The 23,227-nt window shown below is 41.9% G+C and overlaps 1 protein-coding gene across 2 annotated transcripts in view; it reads left to right on the top strand.

The window, feature by feature from the left end:
- WDR7 (WD repeat domain 7) overlaps positions 1-23,227 on the top strand; it is a gene marked incomplete at both ends in the record, with an annotated part of 323,548 nt that overhangs the window by 65,417 nt on the left and 234,904 nt on the right. For both annotated transcript variants that reach the window (XM_080714515.1, XM_080714514.1), the window contains one exon: positions 20,822-21,591. In XM_080714515.1, the coding sequence (XP_080570641.1) occupies positions 20,822-21,591 (770 nt within the window). The remainder of the gene's footprint in view (positions 1-20,821; positions 21,592-23,227) is intronic.

Below are 23,227 nucleotides of genomic sequence, written 5' to 3'. Positions count from 1 at the left end.
ACATGATGGTGAGCTAGAGCAGGTATGGATTATTTTTTTTTCTAAATAAATGCTGGAATGTAGTCTGGATTAGACCACAGTTTGTGTGTGTGTGTGTGTGTGTGTGTGTGTGTGTGTGTGTGTGTGTTCCTGGGGATCTAACCAAGGGCATTCTGTCTCCGAGCTACACCCCTAGCCCTTTCTTTTTTTTATGTTTTATTTTGAAACTGGGCCTCCCTAAGTTACGGAGGGCCTCGCTAAGTTGCTGAGGCTGGCTTTGGACCTGTACTCTCCTGTCTCAGCCTCTCCAGTACAGGGATTACAGGCGTGCACCACTGTGCCCAGCCACAGTTCACATTTTGAGGTACCTGCTATTGTCAAAATTTTTTTCCAGGAACACTCTGTTCCTTCATCTCACCGCAAATATGTGAGTCATGACTGTCCCTAGATTCCAGAGGATGAACAGCTGGGAAGCGCCAACTCCTTCTGCAAAGGCAAAGCCCTTCTGAAAAGGGCTGAGTAGTAAATATTTAAAGCCTCATAGGCGGTCTATCTCAGTGCCTTAACTACATTGCAGCATCAGTGCAGCCATCAGTCATACGTGAACCGATGAACGTGGCTGGCTTCCAGTAAAACTATTTGTAAAACAGGTGGTAGGCTGGATCTGGCTCTTGGGCCAGACTTTGCCAACCACTGCATCAGAAGATGGCATGATTGACTTCAGTTATGGGTGCAGTTTCCTCATAGAGAGGCCTTTGCTTCATTTTAGGAATGCAGTTAAAAGGAGTGCTTGGGTTCTGGGGACAGGTTGGTTTGTATTCAAATCGTGTCTCTGTAACTTGTTGGCTTGTTGGCTGTAGTGACAGTGGGTAAGTAAGCTCTGATGGCCTCCTGTCACTGTGTGTGTGTGTGTGTGTGTGTGTGTGTGTGTGTGGCACTGAGTATTGAACCCAGGGGCATTCTACTCCAAGCTATACCACGAGCCCAGTTGTATTTTTTGTTTTGAAACAGGGTCTCTCTGGGTTGCTGGAGTCGAGGCTATCCTCAAATCTGTGATCTTTTGGTTTTAGCCTCCCAAGTACTGGGATTACAGGTGTTCATCCCCCATGCCTGGCCTCCTCCCATCGCTTTTAAAATAAAATTCAAACTTCTTAGCCGGGTGTGGTGGTGCACGCTTGTAATCCCCGCGCATGGGAGGCTGAGACAGGAGGATCGCGCAGGTTCGAAGCCAGCCTCAGCTACTTAGTGAGGCTCTCAGCAACTTAGTGAGACCCTGTTTCCAAATAAATTATAAAATGGGCCTGGGAGTATAGCCCGGAAGTAGAAAGCCTCTGGGTTCCACCCCCGGTACCAACAACAACAACAAAATTCAAACTTCTTCTTCTTTTTTTTTTTGCAGTGCTGGGGATGAAACCCAGGGGCATTCGACCTTCGAGCTACACCCCCAGCCCTATTTTTTATTCTTTATTTTGAAACAGGGTCTCACTGAATTTAAAGGACTTCACTAAGCAGCTGAGGCTGTCTTTGAACCATGATCCTCCTGTCTCAGCCTCCCACATGCTGGGATTACAAGCATGTGCCACCACGCCCAGCTCAAATTCAAACTTCTTAGAGTGGCCTTCAAGACCTTATGTTTAAATATATGTTTCCCTCATTCTATTTTGTTCTTTAACCCTTGATTATTTTAAGTTCCAGCCAACAAACTCCTTTTTAAATGAGTGTTCATTGAATGGATTAATGAATGAAAGGAGTGAATAAATTTGATGGAGTACACTTTGGTTATTGTTACCACGTTGCAAAAACTTAGATTAGAATTACAGGATAGAAAGAGAAAATTACCTTTAAGTTATTTTTTTAAGCATCTTACAAATTGTAATTTTGAAACAAGTCAATATCAGTCTTCATAATCCACTGAAGCAAAACGTTTCTGGAGTCCTCATTCTTATTAAAGAGGCAAAGGTCCTGGAGGCTGAAAAGTGAGACAGGCGCAGCGGGCCACGCCCAGCCGTGACCCTGCCATTTCTTCCTGTGACTCCGCAAGGAGCCGCGTGGGGGAGTCTGGCCATGTAAGGCCCCGGCCATGGCGGGAGTTTTGTCCACAAGTACGGAGAGCTCTTGCTTGCTGACCGGTTGGACTCAAAGGTAGCTACCTCATTTGGTGGTTTGGTGACTTTGGATCTGATTTATTGGTTTGGGCTTTTGACTCTGTTGTTTTGTGTGTGTCTTTTGTTTGTTGCATTGTTATTTTGTTGTACTTGTTGTTTTGTTTTGTAGCTAGCATTGTTAGTTTCAGTTGTAGCTTTCTGTGGACAGTGCTAGGAGAGGGAGTAGAGAGGCTAGGCCAGGCCTCAGGGCTGCTCTCCCTGTGAGGATGCCCTCAGGAGCCATTAAAAGATCCTGTGTGATGCTGGGCAGGGCACCTTTGCCTGGGTCAGACTGGCCTGCCATATCCTCACTGGGACTTCTGTCTGGTGATGGAGCATGTGTGCAGAGGGCACTGGCTCACTTAGCTACGGGAGGAGGACTGGCGGCTATTCAGGCAGGTCCTGTTTTTGGTGTGTTGCTGCCACAAGAAGGGCCTCATACACAGGGACCTGACGCCAGAGAACATCCTGCTGGATCAGAAAGGCAGTGCCAAAGTCATTGACTTTGGGCAGAGCTGCAAGGTCACAGGTGGACGGAAAGAGAGTTCTGTGGCACTCTCTCATTCTGTGCCCCAGAGCTGTACCAGACCCAAAGATCTGCCCTGGGCACAACCAAATAGCTCCAGTAAAGAAGGAGAAGAGGAACTGAGGATTATTTAACATCAGAGTCTCTCCAGTGAGAGGGCAGAAGTCATCCTGAGCAGAAACAAGGGCATTTTCAATAGAAGTCTCCAAAGAAACTATGTGCAACCAAAAAATCCACCAGGAAGAAGAAATCAGGCAGCTGTCAGATAGCTCACCGTATCTCCAGGACCAGGCTGAAGTCTGGTGTGCAGTGCCCTCCTTCAGCATTCTTCAAAAAGAAACATGCAATGTAATCCCACATATAATAGGGCTCAATGGAATTAAAGAGAAGGTTGGCAGTTTCCATCAACTCTGCTGTTTTCTTCTTTTCCCTTAATTTACTGCTTAACTGAGCATGATCCTTACTGAAGGGTGGTTCCAGCTACAGAGCCAGTTCTCCTTTGCATTGAGAATATATTGCTCTAAATGCCTTGGTCAGGGCATCTTCCAGAACTACAGGTCCTAGCTCAGGTTTGTCCAGTAGACTGACTAAAATATGGAAAGTAGATCCTACCTTAGCGTTCTCTCTTCTCCAAAACCGTTCACTTGTAAGATTCCCATTGTCAGGACCAACAATTCTTTTGAAAAGATAATAACACAGTAAGGGGCATGATCTTTAAGATTACTGTGCCTTCTGCTTCTGGGTCCTGTGATAGCACATCGTTATCGAGACCAAGAAGCTATACATAACGTCTGGTCCAGGGACATGTTTCTTCCTTTATTCTACATGAAAGGCTGCTGGCACCATCTTGATCAGATCTGGTCAAGTAGCCTGTTCCGTGTGAAATCGAAAACAGAGAAGTACGAGGCGCAGTGTGCTGCCGTGTACAAGCACACTCGAGTCCTGTACCAAAGTGCGTACGGCTTCTACCGTCAGCTCAGTATCGCGGCCACTTCCATAAAGTTGGTCTTCCATAGAAAGCTTCCTGTTGAAATGCATGAAGATAATGTGATTCCAGGTAAATGAAGAGCAGGGTCAGTGAGAAGACTGCCCCAAAGGGCACCGTAGGATGCTGCCTGGTCTACCGAAGCAGCAACCTCTCCCAACCAAGCGTTAGTGTTGTCATAGTACTCTGATCCTTCTTCTAAGTCAGGGAGAATACCAATTAGCAATCCTTGTAAACCAGGCTTAAGTGTTTTTTTTTTTTAATTTTTATTTGGAAACAGGGTCTTCACTAAGTTGCTGAGAGTGTCACTAAGTAGCTGAGGGTGACTTTGAACCTGTGCGTTCCTCCTGTCTCAGCTTCCCAAATACTGGGATTACAAGCGTGCGCCACCACGCATGGCTGGCTTAAGTGTTTTAACCAAAGGCACGTAATATGTAGACTGAGCAACATTAGTTGCATAGACATGAGAGCATTTGCGAGAAGAAATAATCTAGAACTATATATAAAGAGAGACCTTTGGCAACTCATTAGGTCAAGTGATTTTGAAGATAATTTCATATGTTTCAAGTGCCTTGCAATGAATTCCTACTGGTGATGCTGGATGAAGGCATTACGCTAGGCATTTACCTACGGCCAGCTTTTCACTCCCTGGTACTTTGCATTATTTTGTAAAACCTTGTTAAGTTTTCAGATCTGCCCATTTGCTGGAATATTGAAAATTCTTCAGTGCTTGGTCAATTGTAGCTACACAGTTTCTGTATTTGGAGTCAATAATTCTACCTCTCCTGTATCCATCCTCCCGGTAAGTTATCTTTCATGCAGTGCTTGTCAAAAGCCAGGTACGGTGGTGCACACCTGCAATCCCAGTTACTCTGGAGGTGGAGGCAGGAAGACCACAGAAGTCTGCGGCCAGTTTTGTCAACTTAGTGAGAACCTGCCTGAAAATAAAAAATAAAAAGAGCTGGGGATGTAGCTCAGTGGTAGAGTGCCCCTAGCTTTGATTACCATTTCGGTAAAAGAGAAAGAAATGATTTTCACATCAGATCTTTAGATGACCATACCATTAAGGGACCAGAGTGTGGAAAGGGAAGTAGTCTGAAGATGGGATGCCTGTGTAGGTGGCAGGAAAATAAAGACAAGACAGTGGGAGACAGAGAAGGAAAACTTATACAGGCAGAGTCTAGATCACACACGTACCTGAAAACCCACCTGTAGAAAGGCCAACAGTTGATTGGAGGACTGAAATAATATAAAAAATGGGGAGTAAAGTGTGCTTAGATATAGTAATTAGGAAAATCATTGGTGGTCATTAAAAGAGCTGTGTTTGTAGAGACAGTTTGGGCAGAAATCAGGCAGGGCACAATGACCCGGGGATGCGTGTGAGATAAAGTGGAGGTGATAGTGTGGGAGAAATTTGCTTTGGATGGACAAAGGCCGGGTGGCGGCTTCAGCGGATGTGTGGTTCAGAGCAGAGTTTGGGAGATCAGTGACTACCTGTGTTGGTGGAGAGGATTAGTGGTAGAGCGCTGTAGAAGGACTTGGTGTTGAGGATGGAGTTGGAGGGTTCACCTGTACTCACACTTGCTTCCTTGTAGTTGGTAAAGATGGAATATATCAGCCGGGCGTGGTGGCGCACGCTTGTAATCCCAGCATTTGGGAGGCTGAAACCGTAGGATTGCAGTTCGCAGACAGCCTCAGCTACTTAGTGAGGCTCTTTGCAACTCAGTGAGACCCTGTTTCAAAATAAAGAATTAAAAATAGGGGAGGGAGTGTAGCTCGGAGGTCGAATACCCCTGGGTTCCATCCCCAAACCCTCAAAAACAAACAAACAAGCAAGCAAAAAACATGGAATGTATCAATTTAATTTAATTGGAAAAGGATTAAAAAACCTGGCTGTGATATCTATTTAAAAAAAACAAAGTGGTTATATTCTCTCTAAGATAGAAAGATTATAAGCATATTCTTTTGATCCCACAACATCTGGCCTAAGTAGTGCTCTGCATTGGGAATTAGAAAATTTATAAAATAAAAATAACCAGTCAAGTGCCAGGTATGGTGGTGCATGCTTGCAAGCCCAATATTTGGGACGCTCAGACTAGAGGACTGCAGGTTTGAGGCTAGCCTCAGCAACTTTGTGAGACTGTTTCAAATAAAAAATGAAAAAGGTCATGAAAAAGTTAACTGAGATAGTTCTGAAAAAGGACACTAATGACCTCACGACAAATACACTCCAGTCCTTCCAAGGCCCAATGTCACTGCATCTAACACAAGTGGTCCCTCTCTACCTTCCTACAGTGACACTAAGTAAGCATCTGGCTGGGCACAGTGGCACATGCCTATAATCCCAGTACTTTGGAGGCTGGGAGAGGAGCATCACAGGCTCAAGGCCAGTCTCAGCAACTTAGAGAGGCCCTGTTTCAAAATGAAAAATAACAAAAGAGCCGGGGGTGTAGCTCACCGCCAGTGATATATACATTTATATATAGTATGTATATACTAGAGAGAGAGATCTTACATACATACAGAGAGAGAGAAAAAAAGTAAGAGAATGCAAGCATTCAGAGAGCAAACAAAATTCTGATTATAATTATTATGATAAAAGATTATTTTGGGGGGATAGCCTATCTGTGACTATGTCCCAAATTAATGAAATTTTAAAACATCTCTATATTGGACAATCAACAAAGCTAGTAACAAGTACCCTACAAGTTAGAAGGTCATAATTATTTTATTATTAGATATTATTTCTAGTACCTCTCAATCTGTCTCACAGAATGTAGGTAACAAATGTTTTCTCTATTTAATTGAAGAAATGTGTTTCTCCTCTTACAGTCTTGCATAATTAGTATAATATAAAATTTGGTTCTACTAATCCTGTGGAACAATCAAAACTGAATTTATACGTACTTGTAAATAGGTAAAAAAAATACAAGCAACATATTCATTTTTCTATGATAATATTTCGACACTTTGGGGTAGAATGTTAAGCAAGTTTAATTGATTCTTCAAAGGTCATACATATCATAACAATTCTCCTAAGGACAAGAGCAGTTCGGTAGACAGGCCTGGTATCCCATCACGACGCCATTGGGCTGCCCCTGTCTGTGCCTTGGAGTGCCCTTTTCACAGTGAATCAAAAAGTCAATTTGAGCACTACAAAAATTTTTGACTGAATGAGTTTTGCAAGCAAAAAAACACAAAGTCTGCTCTCGGTAGGCTTTATTTGACTTCTAAATTCCATTCCTTCACCCGTTACAAGGAGTACAAAGCTATTGACCTTTGCAAATCGAGCCCATTCATTTTTTTTTCCAGGCTTTTGACTAATTAGACAACAGAGAGAGAAATGTAAGGTAAAAGAGTAATCATCCTAGGCACTTTTTCAATTCCTTCAGCTTTGTCGTTGATTTCTACAAAGACGGTTATGCTAACAGGTAGAATGCCCAGGAGGTAAAGGTGCTGAGCAGGAAATCTCACACGGGCCTAAGAAGGGAGTTTCATGGCACCAACTGCTTTCTACTTCATGGATAGAATCCTTAAGCCCAAGACATTCCCTGGTAACTCTTCCCAAGAACCAGTATCTATGGCCAGTCTTTTATGAGAAAGCATTATTCAACACACGCAGGCCATCTTCTTAACATATTACTTATACCTTTACCAAATAACACCACATGCGATCTCTGGTTGACTGAAATTTTCGGTTTTGTTGTTGCTTTGCTGTTTGATGCTGGGGATTGAATCAAGGGGCTTTAATCCACTAAACAGAGTCCCACTGGATTGCTGAGGGGCTCTCAAAGCTGCTGAGGCTGCTTAGTGATCTTCCTGTCTCAAATTCCCAAGTACTGAGATTACAGGTGTATGCCACCACACCTACCTTGACTGGTTTTGTTTTTTTGTTTGTTTATGGCATTTTGGGTACTAAGGTTGAACCCAAAGACATTCTACCTCTGAGTCACTGGCGGTGAGCTACACCCCCGGCTCTTTTGTTATTTTTCATTTTGAAACAGGGCCTCTCTAAGTTGCTGAGACTGGCCTTGAGCCTGTGATGCTCCTCTCCCAGCCTCCAAAGTACTGGGATTATAGGCATGTGCCACTGTGCCCAGCCAGATGCTTACTTAGTAAGTGTCACTGTAGGAAGGTAGAGAGGGACCACTTGTGTTAGATGCAGTGACATTGGGCCTTGGAAGGACTGGAGTGTATTTGTCGTGAGGTCATTAGTGTCCTTTTTCAGAACTATCTTCCCTGGACACTGGGGCAGCTATGGAGTGAAATAGAAGCACCAAGTGTAGAAGATGTTCGGAAAGTTTCCTGGAGAAGGGAAGGAAGGAGAAAGTGAGCCATGGGAGGCAGGTGCCGTGTTGAAGACAGTTGAGAGTGTGGGCTGAGGAAGAAGAGCCAGGAGAGAGAGGAAGGGTCGAGCTCGGGACAGGGAGGGGTGAGTACTTGGAAGGCGCTTCCCTGGGAGATGCGGAAACCAACCTGCTTTCCCGGGTTCTTCTCCTTTTCACTGGGTGGAGAGTCTTGGATGTGAATCCAGAGCCCTTTGATGGGCTAATTTGGGAACGGGTCTGGTTTAACTCTGGCACTTCTACCCACCTATTCTAGTGTTTGGGAAGATAAAAGTGTAAAATATCATTGGTGTAAGTGAAAGCCCCCAAACAAACTATATGATGAAACTAGCAGGAGCTTACAATTTGAAGGCAAGAACAACAGTTTGTGAAAGCCAACACTTCTGATATACTCATCTAAGCCTCTCCTCTGTGGGATATGTATATGTTCCCGTGCAGTCGGACCTGGGTACCACTACTCTTCCTTCATACAGTATGACATCCAATTAGAATACTGAGAAATCTTTAGAAAAATGTAGTCATGTTAATTCGTAGTTACAAGTAGCAAAATACAGAAATACGACCTCTAGTGTAATTACCAAATGTGTCCTCTCCCTTTGTTGAGCATTAACGTTCAGTTATTCTGTGTTTAACACTATGCCATTGTTCCTCTTACTTTGAATTCGTGTGTAAGAAGGCCCTTTGCCCACCAAGGGCTACACCCCGTAAGTAAATGGAAAATCCCTGACTTATGTGAATGGTGAAATTTGCTAGAGTGATGGATGGCCAGGAAGGCCCTGAGCCAGTGACGGTGATTTTGAGGTTTTAAATTTTTTCCGATGTGAAACTCACATGATGATTTATATACATAGTATTTCAGACCCTAAAATTGCCTTGGATGGAAACCTATTAGTCAGCCATCTCAGGGAGGCAGTTTATTGCAGTGTTCAGGGATACGAAGTATAATTTGTATGTAGTAGTTGTGGATAAGATTCTATTTGGTGCCCTCAGTAGACTGGAATGGGTAAAAAATATATCTAAAAATCTTTCCACTAATGCCCGCATTCATTTCTCCTTATTTTGTGTAAAAATACCTAATCTTTAGTGGTATCACACCCCAATCATAGTCACATCTGGCAGCAATCAGTTTGGTGAAAATGATGTTATCCCAGGCAAACGGTTAGGTGGGAAGGAGAGATAGAAAAGGAGGGAATTTGTCCTCATAAATCAGGTTTGTAGTTGTGGTTCTCTGGTGTCCTGCACATATATTTCAGTAAATGTGGCGCTTGCTGTCGACTGTCTGCAATGGCCTGCCTCTCCTTTCCCTGCCCGATTCCTCCTCTTCATCTCATGAGCCCGCGTTCTGTGGCCATTGTCCCTGCAAAGCTCCCCGGACTTTCCAGCTAACAGTGCCACGTCAGGCAGAGTCCACGCATCTTCCCCTCTGGTCCCCGAGCACTTGGTTTAGCGTTCCATCCTAGTGCCAATTCTAATTTACCAAGAAACATAAGCAAGTAGACCTACGTGTCTCCACATCTGTTTCTCTGCATCTGATTTTCAGTCTCCACCTACTTTGGGCTAGGTAATTCATGTTGTGGGGTCTGCCCTGTGCGCTGTGGGATTTGGGGGGCATCCTTAGTCTCTACCCACTAGATGCTGGTAGCACCCCCTCCCAGTTGTGACTCACAGTGAAACCTGCAAACGTTGCCAAAACGTCCCTTGGGGCTGAGGGAAAGCGCCCCAGCAGCTGAGAAGTGCTGTTCTCTAGCCTATGAACAACCCTCAAGGGGCTGTCCAGTATTCCTCCTCCTGTTCCCAGTCCTCAACACAAACTGTGCACTCAGTCACTGTAAATAACCCTGTATATGAGGGTCGGCCAATGTGGGGTGAATTCACCCTTTCCCATATCACCTCCCCCATCTCTAGAATCGCCACAAAACTCCTGCTGAGAACCTCTTGATATTCAGAACGTGGGTAATATCACACCAACAAAGAGGAACCCAACATCCCCCTCTGTCGCCAACCACGGGCATGCTGTGTGACCCTGGGCGACAGACTTACCTTTTAGCTTTGACTTCTTTTTAGCTTTAAGATTGGGATAGTTGGGTTGTAATGAAGTTAAATGGGACAGCATGTTTGGAAACATTTATCACAATAGGTGTGCACCACATACCAGGTTAGTACTCTGGACGGATTGATTGACTCATTTATTTGTTCCAGACAGACTGGGTGCATGCTCTACACCAGGCCCCACACTAGAACCAGCCAGTCAGTGCCTCACCAGGGCCACACCCCGCAGGCCTGTTCTCGAGTTGGAAACAAGTGTTGAGGTCATGTCGGAAGCCTTGGGCTACTCAAGGCATAGACCAGGCAGAAGAGAGCCCAGAGATGAGCTGGCCGGAAGAGTTGTTAGGCAGGCGTTTCAGAAGAGAGGCCGCTTGACAGGAGGGAGTAAAGTGGGGAAGGAGGTTCCAGACAGAGGTGCAGCTTGTCCAGGTGTAGATGGAGGTGTGCGAAGGATGAAACAGGTTAGAATCTTCCACTGGGGAAGGACTGTCCCTGAGATTAGAGAGCGTCAGCACAACAGGACAGACAAAAACAGGCTTTTTAAAAAATTCTTTTTATTTTGCCTTTATTTTTGAGGTACTGGGGATGGAACCCAGGAGTATTCTACCTCCGAGCTACACCCCCAGCCTTATTTTTTTTTAATTCTTTATTTTATTTATTTATTTATTAATTAAAATTTTTTTTGGGGGGTGGTACTGGGGTTCTTGGAAAGCCTTCTATCTCTGGGCTACACTCCCAGACCTATTTTACACTTTTTTATTTTGAAACAGGGTCTCTTAAGCCAGCGTGGCTGGCTTCGAACCAGCGTGATCCTCCTGTCTTCGCCTCCCAATCGCGGGGATTACAAGCGTGCGCCACCACGCCCGGCTTTATTCTTTACTTTAAAACAGAGTCTTCATTCATTGCAAAGGGCCTCACTAAGTAGCTGAGGCTGGCCGCGAACCTGGATTCTCCTGTCTCAGCCTCCCGAACGCTGGGGTCACAGGTGTGCGCCACCGCGTCAGACTCTTCATTTTGCCATTTTACAGTCTTATATTTTTTCAAGTCAACCTAGCCTTCTGGAATCTCACCTCGTTACATTCATTTACAAATGTAATAAGGATCTTGGCCTACTCCAGAGGCTATAGGAGATAGTTGGAATTTTAGTTTCTTTCCTTTAGCTATTTAAACTGTGTTCATGTGTATCTTTAATGCATTTGAGATAAAGTCAGCCAGGTTGTATTATCTTCCCCCTGCCTATAAAAAGAAAGCTAGTGTCATCTGTTAGGTATTTACAACATTTCTGAGGTGGGTCATTTTTGCTTTCTTGGAGGTAGCAGGATCATGGGAACTGCGCTGATTTCCAGAAAGGCCTAAGTGTTGGAGGAAGGCAGCCTGTGGAGCGAACTGAGGCTCCTAGTCTTGTTCCTTTGGTGACTTGGACAATTTTTTTCTTGTATTTTATTTTAGGACTGTTTATAGATGCTCACGCCTCTCCATACATTGCTTTTTTTTTTTTTAAGCTTATTCTTAGTATCCTTAATCTCTGGCTTCAAAGCAGATTCTGATTTTTGAAGAATCTGCAACATTTCTTTATACTTTAGAACCAGAGTCAGGTAATGTCTCTAACGTTCACTTTGGGAAGTGAAAAATCAATCTCTGGTGTTACTGTTGTGAAAACTCAATATATCAATTTTTTAATCTCTCAATATTAGAATTAGAGTGGTATTATGCAGTATGACCTGCAGAAATGTCTTTGGAAGATCTTTTCTTTGTAAGAGTCATGCTTTCGAGAGCATATGGTGGTGCACGCTGGTAATCTCAGCACTTTGGAGGCCCAGGCAGGAGATGGGCAGGTTCACGGTCAGCCTTAGAAACTTAGCGAGGCCCTCTGCAACTTAGTGAGACCCTGTTTGGAAATAAAAAACAAAGTAGGACTGGGGATGTAGCTTAGAGGTAGAATGCCCCTGGGCTCAATCCCCAGTAAAACACACACACGTGCGCACACACACACACACACACACCCATGGCCTAAGTGTTTATAATTCTTATAATTTTATTGTGATTTCCACTTTGTCCTATTAAATAAATTATAACACTATATCAAGCCTTAAAACCCAACAGTATGTTAAATGTCTTCTTTTAGTTTGTCCTTAATATTCTTAGTAATTAAAACACACAAAAGAAAGTGAAATAACACATACTGAGTGACCACATTGTCGTTTATGCCTAATGATGAAATCTCAGATCTGTTCAGAAGCGAGTATCTAAGTTAGTGTAATTCCAGGGTAAATGGATTCTCTGAACAAACTCTCCACCTCTTCTCCCAGCCACTGCTGTTAAGTAACAACAACCAACAGCAGAGGGCGCCAAATACCCATTTCTGTCCTACACATTTTCCTGACATTTTCTAGTTTTTGTGCCAGCCTCTCAGATCTCTCCGTTCTTTCTCTTCCTTCCTCCCTACCTTTCTTCTTCTTCTTCTTTTTTTTTGATACTTAATACTTATGTTTATGCCATATTATAGATACTTTTAAATAAATAGTGAAGTTTTTTCTTGTTTAATTTTAGGACATTTCATCAACATCAATTTGCTTTTATTCAGTGTACCTTTTACAGTTAACATTATGCATCAGAATTTCAGAAATAATTTTAGAGATATTTCTCCAAGAAAATACCATACACAAAATTAGAGAAAAATTAATGATTCTTTTATTTTTACTTCCAAAAATGTTATTAAATAATAAACCATTTTTTCTGTCATCCTTAGAAAATTAGAATTATTTATATATGCATTATGATATAGACTGGGCGTGGTGGCGCACGCTTGTAATCCCCGCGCTTGGGAGGTGGAGACAGGAGGACCGCACAGGTTCGAAACCAGCTGCGCTGGCTTACGAGACCCTCTTTCCAAATAAAAATATAAAATAGGTCTGGGAGTATAGCCCAGAGGTAGAAGGGCTTGCAGGAACCCCAGTACCACCAAAAAAATTTATATGATATATATAATTATACATTTTATTAAATAGTATTTTAAGATTTTCCAACTACAATTTTTTTCTTGTATTTTATTTTAGGACTGTTTATAGATGCTCACACCTCTATATACATTCCTTTTTTTAGCTTATTCTTAGTATACCTAATCTCTGGCTTCAAAGCAGATTATGAGTTTTGAAGAATCTATAACACTTCTTTATACTTTAAAACCCAAATTAGGTAATGTCTCTAATGTTCAATGGAATAAATTAACTTGATTTTCTAGACAAAAATCTAAATCAAATGTCATTATAGACATTATAGATTAGACTCAGTGCTCATTTTGAAAAATAATATTTTATAAGACTACTTAAAGATAATCTTGGAAAACTGTGATATTAAAAAAGAAATCTCAAAATGTAAAGGGTTGGGGATGTAGCTCATAGGTAGAATGTATCTGGGTTCAATTCCCAGTAACACACGCGCACTCACACACACATGCGTGTGTGTACACACACACACGCTCCAAAAACATGGACGATTGAAGTGAATGACGAAAGAGTAAAATTATTTCCAGGGTTTTAAATTTTTCAGTCATTAGATAAAATGAAATACACATAAAACATTAATCAGTTGAAAGATTTTAAAACATTATCATACTGGCTTTAGGGGAGAAAGCTGTCAGGTGTTTCAGCGGACATGATTTAACCCAGAATGTATTCAGATTTATTATAATGATAAATGTTATAACAAGGATACAACGACATTTTTTCCTCTGCAGAGTCTAAATTATTGCTTTTTTCTTGCCAGCGGCTACTACATCTGGTGTGTATGCACATGTGTGTGTGTGTGTGCTAAAAATATTCGTGCTTGAATAAAGGCTAATCTCATGATCATAGTTTTGTTATTTTCCTTGAGTTTTCACCTGAGAGAAAACTGCACCTTCTCCGCTTAACATGATGGCTATAGGTTTAATGTTCAGTGATGGGTAGGCAGCCCTGTGGCGGTTTCCTGTGTTGCTTTTCTGTTATAGTTTAAGTCAGGGCTCTTATTTAAAATCTAGAATGACAAATCTGTATTTTCCCCATTGAGAAAATATAAAGTTATAATAGATTTGGTATTTACAATAAAATATCAAATGTGTCTAACATACTAGCCTTTCAATGAAAGTAAGTGTGTAAATATGTGTATATTTTGCAGATATCATTGAGTTTTTTTTTTTCCTTTCATTACTAAGAATGAAAACCAGGGCATTCTACCTCCAAGTTACACCCCCTGCCCTATTTTATTTTTTAGTCTTTATTTTGAAACAGGGTCTCACTGAGTTACAAAGGGCCTCCCTAAGTAGCTGAGGCTGTCCGCGAACCGTGATCCTTCTGTCTCAGCCTCCCGAATGCTGTGCGCCACCTCACTTGGCTTATCATTGACTTTAACTAGCAAGTCTGAGAGAATTTCATTTGTGTATACCTAATGATTTAACTTTCCTTGATGGCTGTTTTCGACTAAGTTTTTAAATGGTTTCCTTAAGGATAGGAGCTTTGTTTTCTCCCATGCATTTTGTACATAATAAGTACTCTACAAATATTTGTTGAGTTGAATTTAATCATCATGATTATGTCTTTATTGTGGTACCTATTATCAGGTATTTTACATTTGAGCTAAACCCCCAACCCTATTTTATTCTTTTTGTCTCACTAAGTAGGGAAGAGCCTCACTAAATTGCTGCAATCCTTCTGTCTCAGCCTCCCAAGTACTGAGATTATAGGCATGTGCCAACACACCCAGGTTTCGTGATCATTTCTAGATGAATTGAGTTATGGTGGCGCATGCCTGTAATTTATTACTTGGGAGGACGATACCAGAGGATCACAGGTTCGAAGACTCAGCAAGAAGTGAAACTGTCAGCAATCTAACCAGACCTTATTTCAAAATAAAAATAAATTAGTGCTAGGGGTATATAGCTCGAGGTAGAATGCCTGGGTTCAAGCCCTAGCACCACACACACACACACACACACACACACACACACACACACACACTAAATAAATAAATAAATAAATAAATTTGTGAGCACACTTTTCAGATATTCTTAATAAAGGTAGTAGAGCAAACATCCTAACACTGCTTTTAAAAGACTTTCTGACTCTAAAAGCCTTTATTTGAAAATTTTAAGAATATTCCATGATTTGAATGAGTTTGTTCTAGTTGTATATATCTTATGATTAAGCCAAGAGATCGCTGGCGTTCAGTAGATGTTACTGTTCATTTCCCTATAGCTAATCTTAGCATAGCATGTTAGATATCTCCCATCTCCACATACTTCACCAAAATATCACCACCACAGCTTGGCTGGGTATCTCTGTTTTGTTGTAACAATATTTTGGGGGATTGTCAAAACCATTGTCAGGCATTATGGGCTTATGCAGGCCTTAGGAAGGTCAGATTATAGCTCATCTACAGAACTTGGGATGAGCCATTTTCTTCCCCTTTTTCCTTTAGTCTTCTGTTAGGAGATGTCTTGTTTTACTTTGTTTTGGTGGTGGTGGTGGTTGTGCTGCTGCTGCTGCTCCTCCCCTTCCTCCTCCCCCTCCCCCTCCCCCTCCTTTCTCCTCCCCCTCCTCCCCTCCCTCCTCTCCTCCCTCCTCCCCTCCCTTCTCCCCTCCCTCCTCCTCCTCTTCCTCTTCTTTTTCCTTTTTCTTTCCTCTTTTTCATGTGGGTTGCTGTTAGGTAGAGTTTTTGCCACAATGACACAGAAGCCCTGAGCGTGATAGTCACACAGTCACATGCAGATATCATGGTACCAGACACTAGATAACCTTTCACGGGCCCAAACACATGGCTGGCTGCTGGCATCTCTCCAGAAAGAGACAGAAACCTGGACGGAGCTGGGGTGCTGAAAGGGGCACATGTGTGCCTGACACAGATGAGAGCGCTTAGCGGTCTACCTTATGTCTCTTGCCTTCTTTTTTTTTTTTTTTCCTTCAGACCGTTCTTGCTGCTTCAAAATTTCTTTTATTAAACATGATTTTACATTCTTGTTTTGTATGGTCACTTTCTCTTTCCTAAAAGAATTTTGCAGATCGTTGGTGGGAAGACAGTGTCTGCTAAAGCGCTGTGCGGGCTTTTTGTTTTATCTGGTGCCGTTGCCTAGCTCTTCATACCTAGTGTCAGGCCTGGCTACTTAGCATTACTTTAAGGTGATATTTGACTTTATGCAGTGACGTAGCCAACTCTGATACCTTCCACTGTGCCTCGGCTGTAGCAACTGCTCAGTGTGCAATAGCCATCATTGTACGTAGTAATTTTCATATCAGTAATATTCGATGAGATCTATTGTATACAATTTTCTGCATAATTTATTCAAGTGAGTGTTGGTAGGTACAAGGCCTTAAGCATAGTGCCTGACATTACACATGAATAAGGAAAAAACAAGTAGAGAGCACAGTGCTTTGGGAAATAGTAGTGCACCGTGCACACACCTCATCCCATCCTGTCCTTCCGCTCATTCCTCCTGCGCACTTTTATCTTCCCTCATCTGGACGACTCCTGTTGCCGCCCATCTCCGTCACGTGTCTCCTCTTCCTCCTTTGCCGTCACATCGCTGGCGGAGAACCATTTATATAATTAAATTTGATCATATTACTCCCCTCATTAAAGGCTTTGGAAAGTAGTCCGCAGACTTTCTGTGAAGTCATCTGGGGTACTCATTAAGCGGATTCTGGCACATTCTCAGACGTATTGATTCAGGTCTGATATCAGCCATAGGAGCCTGCCTTTCTCAGCCGCTCCTGGTGATCTGAGAGCAGCGCTGCCGGAGCGCTCCTGGGCCTGCCAGCTCAAGACCTCTGCCCTTCTTCATAGCCCGCTCTCCTTCTGCCAGGATTGTCTGTCACGGCTCAAGCGACCCTCCCCGGAGCTCCCCGGTCATTTCTGGTGGAATTGGTAGTTGGTGCTTTGCACACACCCATTTCTTGTACCCTGCAATCCCCTTTCGTTCAGAGCACCACTAGTACTACATTGCTACGCCCCGTCATTATCTCTTACCTGCCTGGATACTTGAGTTCCATGACTAGAAAGGCCGTCCCTACTCCTCTTTGTGTCCCCAGTGCTTTGTGCAAACAAGACACAGGCGCTCAGGTGAATGTGGAATGAATTAGTTAAATACAGGAGTGAGATTCAGAAAGTCTCCTATTTTGCTTCTACTTATATTTGTAACTGTATTTACTATAATATAGCATAAAGTTATCTCATTACTTATTTCCCTTAGGCTGTTTATCTATAATATAAACATGCTTATAGTCTCCCTTCCTTTAGACATCAGTTGAGCCAGAGAAATGTATACAAAGGAGACAGCGATACGAACTGCTTGAAGGATTCCCTAAGCAAGTTTGGAAGAGGAGCCAATTCTCGAGAATGGGCGGAATAGGTGGGACTTGAGTAACATCGTGGAGATGGGGGAAGGAGCAGGGTCCTGGCCCGAGCAGGGGCAAAGGTGCGAAGGCTCTGGACGGCCTGGAAGGGGCAGGTGACTTGACAGCAGACAGCGGAGGGGTTGTGGTTCCAGGTGAACTGGAGGAGTAGGCTGCGGTATATTCTGGAGGATATTTTGTGCTTTGTAAAGAAGACTGGATTTCGTCCTTGAGTTACAATATGTTCTTGAGGCCTCCGAAGCTGGAAAGTCTGATGAGAAGAAAAGTGGGTTAGAGAAAAGACCAGTTAAGGAGATTTGTTACAACTTTATTACAGAAGAGTTGATTAGCAATTTTAGGAATTTTATGACGTTTTATACTCTTCTGCGTTCCTTCTGCTGAGTGCACTGATATTTGAACTTTTGCAAAACGAGTAAGATGTTGTTTGTTCCTGCTTTTAGAATAGTCCTGTAGAGTATAGAAAGGTGTAAATATCCAAAGCAAATAAATATATAAATATAGCAGAGACAGACAAGTGTGTAACACAGAACAGATATAAAATGTTATAGAAGCTGGTACATTGTGGCTTACATATGTTTAAACTTTACATTAGTGAAACTAGAAGGAGGTCTTGTGTGTGTGCACACATACATGTGTGTATATCTTTTTATCTCACCTAAAATTGGAACATGGGCATTTTGCCATATGATTAAATATATACTCAGAAAGCACAATTTATAATGATTGCAACATTTATTCTACGAAAAGGCTATACTTACATAATTCACCTATTTCCTTATTGTTAGATATTTAGCTTCTTTCTAATTTTTAAAAAATGGTTATCTAAATTTTCATCTTCTTCACTAACCATCTTTATGTATAAATCCTTGTCTGGCCAGGCGTGGTGGCGCACGGTTGTAATCCCAGTACTTGGGAGGCTGAGACAGGAGGATCCGGGTTCACAGCCAGCCTCGGCAACTTAGTGAGGCCCTTTGCAACTCAGTGAGACCCTGTTTCAAAATAAAGAATAAAAAATAGGGTTGGGGGTGTAGCTCGGAGGTAGAATGCCTCTGGCTTCCATCCCTAGTACCACAGACAAACAAACAAAAAATTTAAATCCTTGTCTGTATTTCTGATTTAATATTTAAGATAGGATCCTAGAAAAAGTATACGGAGTAAAAAATAATATCCATCTTAAAGGCTCACGCGGCATTTTGCCCTTTATGCCTTCTTCCTAAGGACTGCGTGCCCGCAGTGCGTGGGTTTGGCTTTCATTTCCTGTCTGTAGTGTTTACTGATGGCACGTTTTAGAAGTGGTTTCTCGTGGTTATTGTAACTGTCATTCCCTTGACAACTGCTTTGAGCAGATTTTCTCTGTATTTATTGTCTCTGTTTCTTTTATTGTGAATCCTCTTTGACCTTTACAGTTTTTTTCCGTTTTATTTGACATTAGTATTCTTCTTAATGATTTTAAGGGAATATTTATACAGATTATAACCCTTTATCAGTATTATTTCTGGCATATTTTTATCTCCACTTCTTACTTTCCCCCTTTTTTTAAGCAGAAAAATTTAAATTTAAGCATGCTTGGAAAGTACTTTCTCATCTCAAGATCAGACAGACATTCACCTATATTTTTTTAACTTAGTTTTCAGAATTTACATTTTCTTTTCTCTAAATAATCTATGATAATGGAATTCCTTTGGGACAGAAGAATGACCTGATTAGATTTGTGCCTTTGAAGGAAGACTTGGAGTAAGGAGAAATGAAGACAGGAAAACCAGCCTTGAGGGACACAGATAAGGTCTGAAATGTCCCTGCTGCCCTTGAGACAGAAAGGATAGGGATGCCTGGTGATCCAAGAGTGCAGCAGGTTTAGTGGGAGAGTGGAGATGAGCACACCCTAAATAAGAGGTGCTCTGGGACATCAGATACAAGCATGTGGAAATCCAGGCCTGGAGTTGGTTCCTCGTAGGAACTAGGGAGCCATCTATTTACAAGTGATAGGACTAACATGGAGGGGGAATGAGTTATCAGGGCAGCAGATTGGGAGGGGGAAGGTTCAGAGTTAGGAGGCTCTCCAGGAGAGTGTTCAGGATATTATAAGGTGACTTTTTATTCTTATTTCTGTATATTTATATATTTTCTTTTATTCTTTTTATACTCTGTCTTGGCAAAAGGAACAATGTCGAATACTGCAAAGATTACAGAGGAGAGGGACTGAAGGGTTGCCACTGGATTATTCAACTCCGTTGAATAAGTTTGCCTAAAAGGCACAGTAATGGGGGGAGATTAAGCAAGTGACACGTGGTCAGGATTACGCTTTTATTGGTGCATCGTGATCCCACTTCATTACGCAGTTCGCAGTGGTAAGGACTCACATGCGCACAGCGCTTGGTGAGCTTACCCGGCTCCTTCCCTACTCCCTCCCTTTCTGGACACATGATTTTGAGATTGGCGTTAGTAATTTCATGTATGTACAGAACTTCAGTGGGAGCATTTCCCTCTCATTGATTCTCCCCTACCCCAACACCACCCTCCACTAGACCCCTTCCATCGCTCTACTCAGGTTGAGGAAGATCCTTCTTTTAGGATCTGAAAAAAAAAAAAAGACTTCGATATGTTTTCTGTTGAGGGCAAGAAATCTAGGAGTCAAGGGAAATTGGAGGTAAAATAGAAAAAGGGAGAATTTGCTGGTGTAACGACTTAAAAGTATCAGCAGCCATGATATACATTATTCTTTCAGGTGAAACAGTAGTTCAATCTCAGAGGTAGAATTTCCATAAAAGTTACTGAAGCAAAAAAAAAAAAAAAAAAATCTGAGCACAAAACACAGGCCGCGCTTTAGTGGTAGCTGTGGGTGTCATCTCCCTGGAAAGGGAACAGCCCTGATTGAGAGAGAAGTCAAAACTACCTGAAACAGACTTAAATCTATTTTTTTTATGGTACTGGGGATTGAACCCAGGGGCATTCTACCTCTGAGCTACACCCTCAGCTCTATTTTTTATTTCTTTATTTTGAAACAGGGTCTTATTAAGTTGCGGAGGGCCTCACTAAGTAGCTGAGACTGGCTGCGAACCTGTGATCCTCTTGTCTCAGCCTCCCAAGTACTGGGATTACAAATGTGCACCACCACGCCTGGCTAATTTAAATCTATTATATGAGTAAAGAGACTCTCTGCTTCAATAATAATTTTTTAAATTTCTTTAGTTCTTAATTAGTTGACAGTTTTAGGATTGTTTGCCCAGAAAGTTCTTGTAACTGTATAAACACCTTTTATGTGCTACCGATCGGCAGTTCCTATGTTATTTTTAATGTTATAGATCCCTAAAAAGGCAGCTTAGTAAGCATTTTAATTCTGCTACCTATTGTTTATTAATGAATGTTAAACACTTTTACTTATAACCATGCCTTAAAAATATCTGTTGCAGGGGAATCTACCTAAATATTCTCATAACTCCCTGATGGTTCAAGCAATAAAGACAAACCTCACGGACCCGGACATCCATGTGCTGTTCTTTGATGTGGAAGCGTTGATTATTCAACTCTTGACTGAAGAAGCCTCTAGGCCGAACACTGCGCTTATTTCCCCAGAGAATCTGCAGAAAGCATCTGGCAGTTCAGACAAAGGGGGCTCTTTTCTAACGGGAAAACGAGCAGCAGTTCTCTTCCAACAAGTGAAAGAAACCATCAAAGAGAACATAAAGGAACACCTCCTTGACGATGAGGACGAGGATGACGAGATAATGAGGCAGAGGAGGGAAGAAAGCGATCCCGAATACCGGGCCAGCAAGTCCAAGCCCTTGACCCTCTTAGAATATAATTTAACTATGGACACGGCCAAGTTGTTCATGTCCTGCCTTCACGCCTGGGGTCTGAACGAGGTTCTGGATGAAGTGTGTCTGGATCGCCTGGGCATGCTGAAGCCACATTGCACGGTGTCCTTCGGCCTCTTGTCCAGAGGAGGCCACATGTCCCTGATGCTGCCCGGTTATAATCAGGCCGCTGGCAAACTACCACATGGGAAAGCAGAAGCGGGCTGGAGGCCGCCCGCAGCAGAGGGAATAGGAAAGGGCACCTACGGGGTGTCTCGAGCCGTCACCACCCAGCACCTCCTGTCTATCATCTCCTTGGCAAACACTCTAATGAGCATGACCAATGCAACTTTTATTGGTGATCATATGAAGAAGGGCCCTACCAGGTGTGGCCATGCTAGCTTGATTTTATTTTTAAGTTTCAAAAACAAAAAAAAAGCATGCTCCCCCCCCTCTCTGTATATATATATATATATATATATATATATATATATATATATATATATATATTTTTTTTTTTTTTGGTCATTTTCCAACTCCCAATACTTTAACTGTTTCAATGTTATTTCAATGTTATCTGTTTTCCCTTTAAATTTTAGGATAGTGATTTTCGTAATGCCTTGCTTAAAACAGAATAAAATTATTCAGTTGTATATATACACTGAAAGGCTTAGTGCTGTTAAAAAAGAATTTAGAATGTGGAGTTGGTCAAGCAGACTAGCTCTTGAGTAAATATAATCTAGTTTTGTTCTGTTTTTGGTATTGAGGATTGAGCCCAAAGAGGCATTCTACCTCCGAGCTATGCCACCAGGCTCTTTTTTTTATTTTTTGAAACAAGTTCTTGCTAAGTTTCTGAGTCTGGTCTAGAACCTGCAGCCCTCCTGTCTCAGCTTCTCAAGTACGGGAATTACAAGGATGCATCACTACACCTAGCTATAAATATAATGTTATATCGGTTGGAAGTTTGTGCTAACACTCAACTAAAAATTTATATGTTGTTAAAACTTCCTTTCATAATCTATATAACGATGAATACTATGTGTTAAGTATAGTCAGAACTTTCCAGTAAAGAGAGAAAACACAATCTTTAAAAATGCAGAATACTATTTTAATTTTTCTAGACTATCTAGCCTGAATGTTATTTGCTACTTTTCAAAGTTATAAAGATGATTTTAAAAATTTTTTACTGGTACTTTATATTCATACATCATAATGGGGTAAAACACTTGTGTGGACATACATGTACACATCGCCCATTATAAAGATGATTTTTTATTCTACTCTATTTAGAGTTAAACATATCGATCTTTTTTAAGACAGTCATGGTGACACACACCTGTAATCCCAGTACTTGAGAGGCTGAGATGTGGCACGAGGAATCACAGGTTCTAGGCCAGCCTCAGCAACTTAGTGAGACTCTCTTTCCAAAGAAAGCAATAAAATAGGGCTGAGGGTATAGCTCAAAGGTGAGTACCTCTGGGTTGAATCTCCAGTACCACACAATAAAGTTATTTTTTTAATCTGATAAATACTTATGTATCACTTAATTTGTGTCCAGCTCTAAGTATTTTGTGAAAATAAACTTATTAGTGGTAGATAGTTTTATCCTTCCTTTATTACAGATAAGAAAACGGAGACACAGAGAACCACAGGAATTTGCATGAGGTCTTGTAGCTAATAAGTGGTAGAATCAGAATTAAAACTCAAACAGTCTACTCCTAGGTTCCAAGAATTCATGATGCCTTATTTCCCTCTTAATTTTTTTTTTTTTTTTTTTTTTTTTTTTGTGGTACTGGGGTTCCTGGAAGCCCTTTTACCTCCAGGCTACACTCCCAGACCTATTTTACACTTTTTTATTTTGAAACAGGGTCTCTTAAGCCAGAGCGGCTGCCTTCAAACCTGCGCAATCCTCCTGTCTCCGACTCCCAAGCGCGGGGATTACAAGCGTGCGCCACCACGCCAGGCATTTTTCCCTGTTAATTTTAAAATCAATGTATTGTTTCATGAACTCATTTGGACCAG

Source organism: Muscardinus avellanarius (assembly GCF_963383645.1).
Source record: "Muscardinus avellanarius genome assembly, chromosome: 17".
NCBI lineage: Eukaryota > Metazoa > Chordata > Mammalia > Rodentia > Gliridae > Muscardinus > Muscardinus avellanarius.
This window is presented reverse-complemented; position numbering and strand designations above follow the sequence as displayed.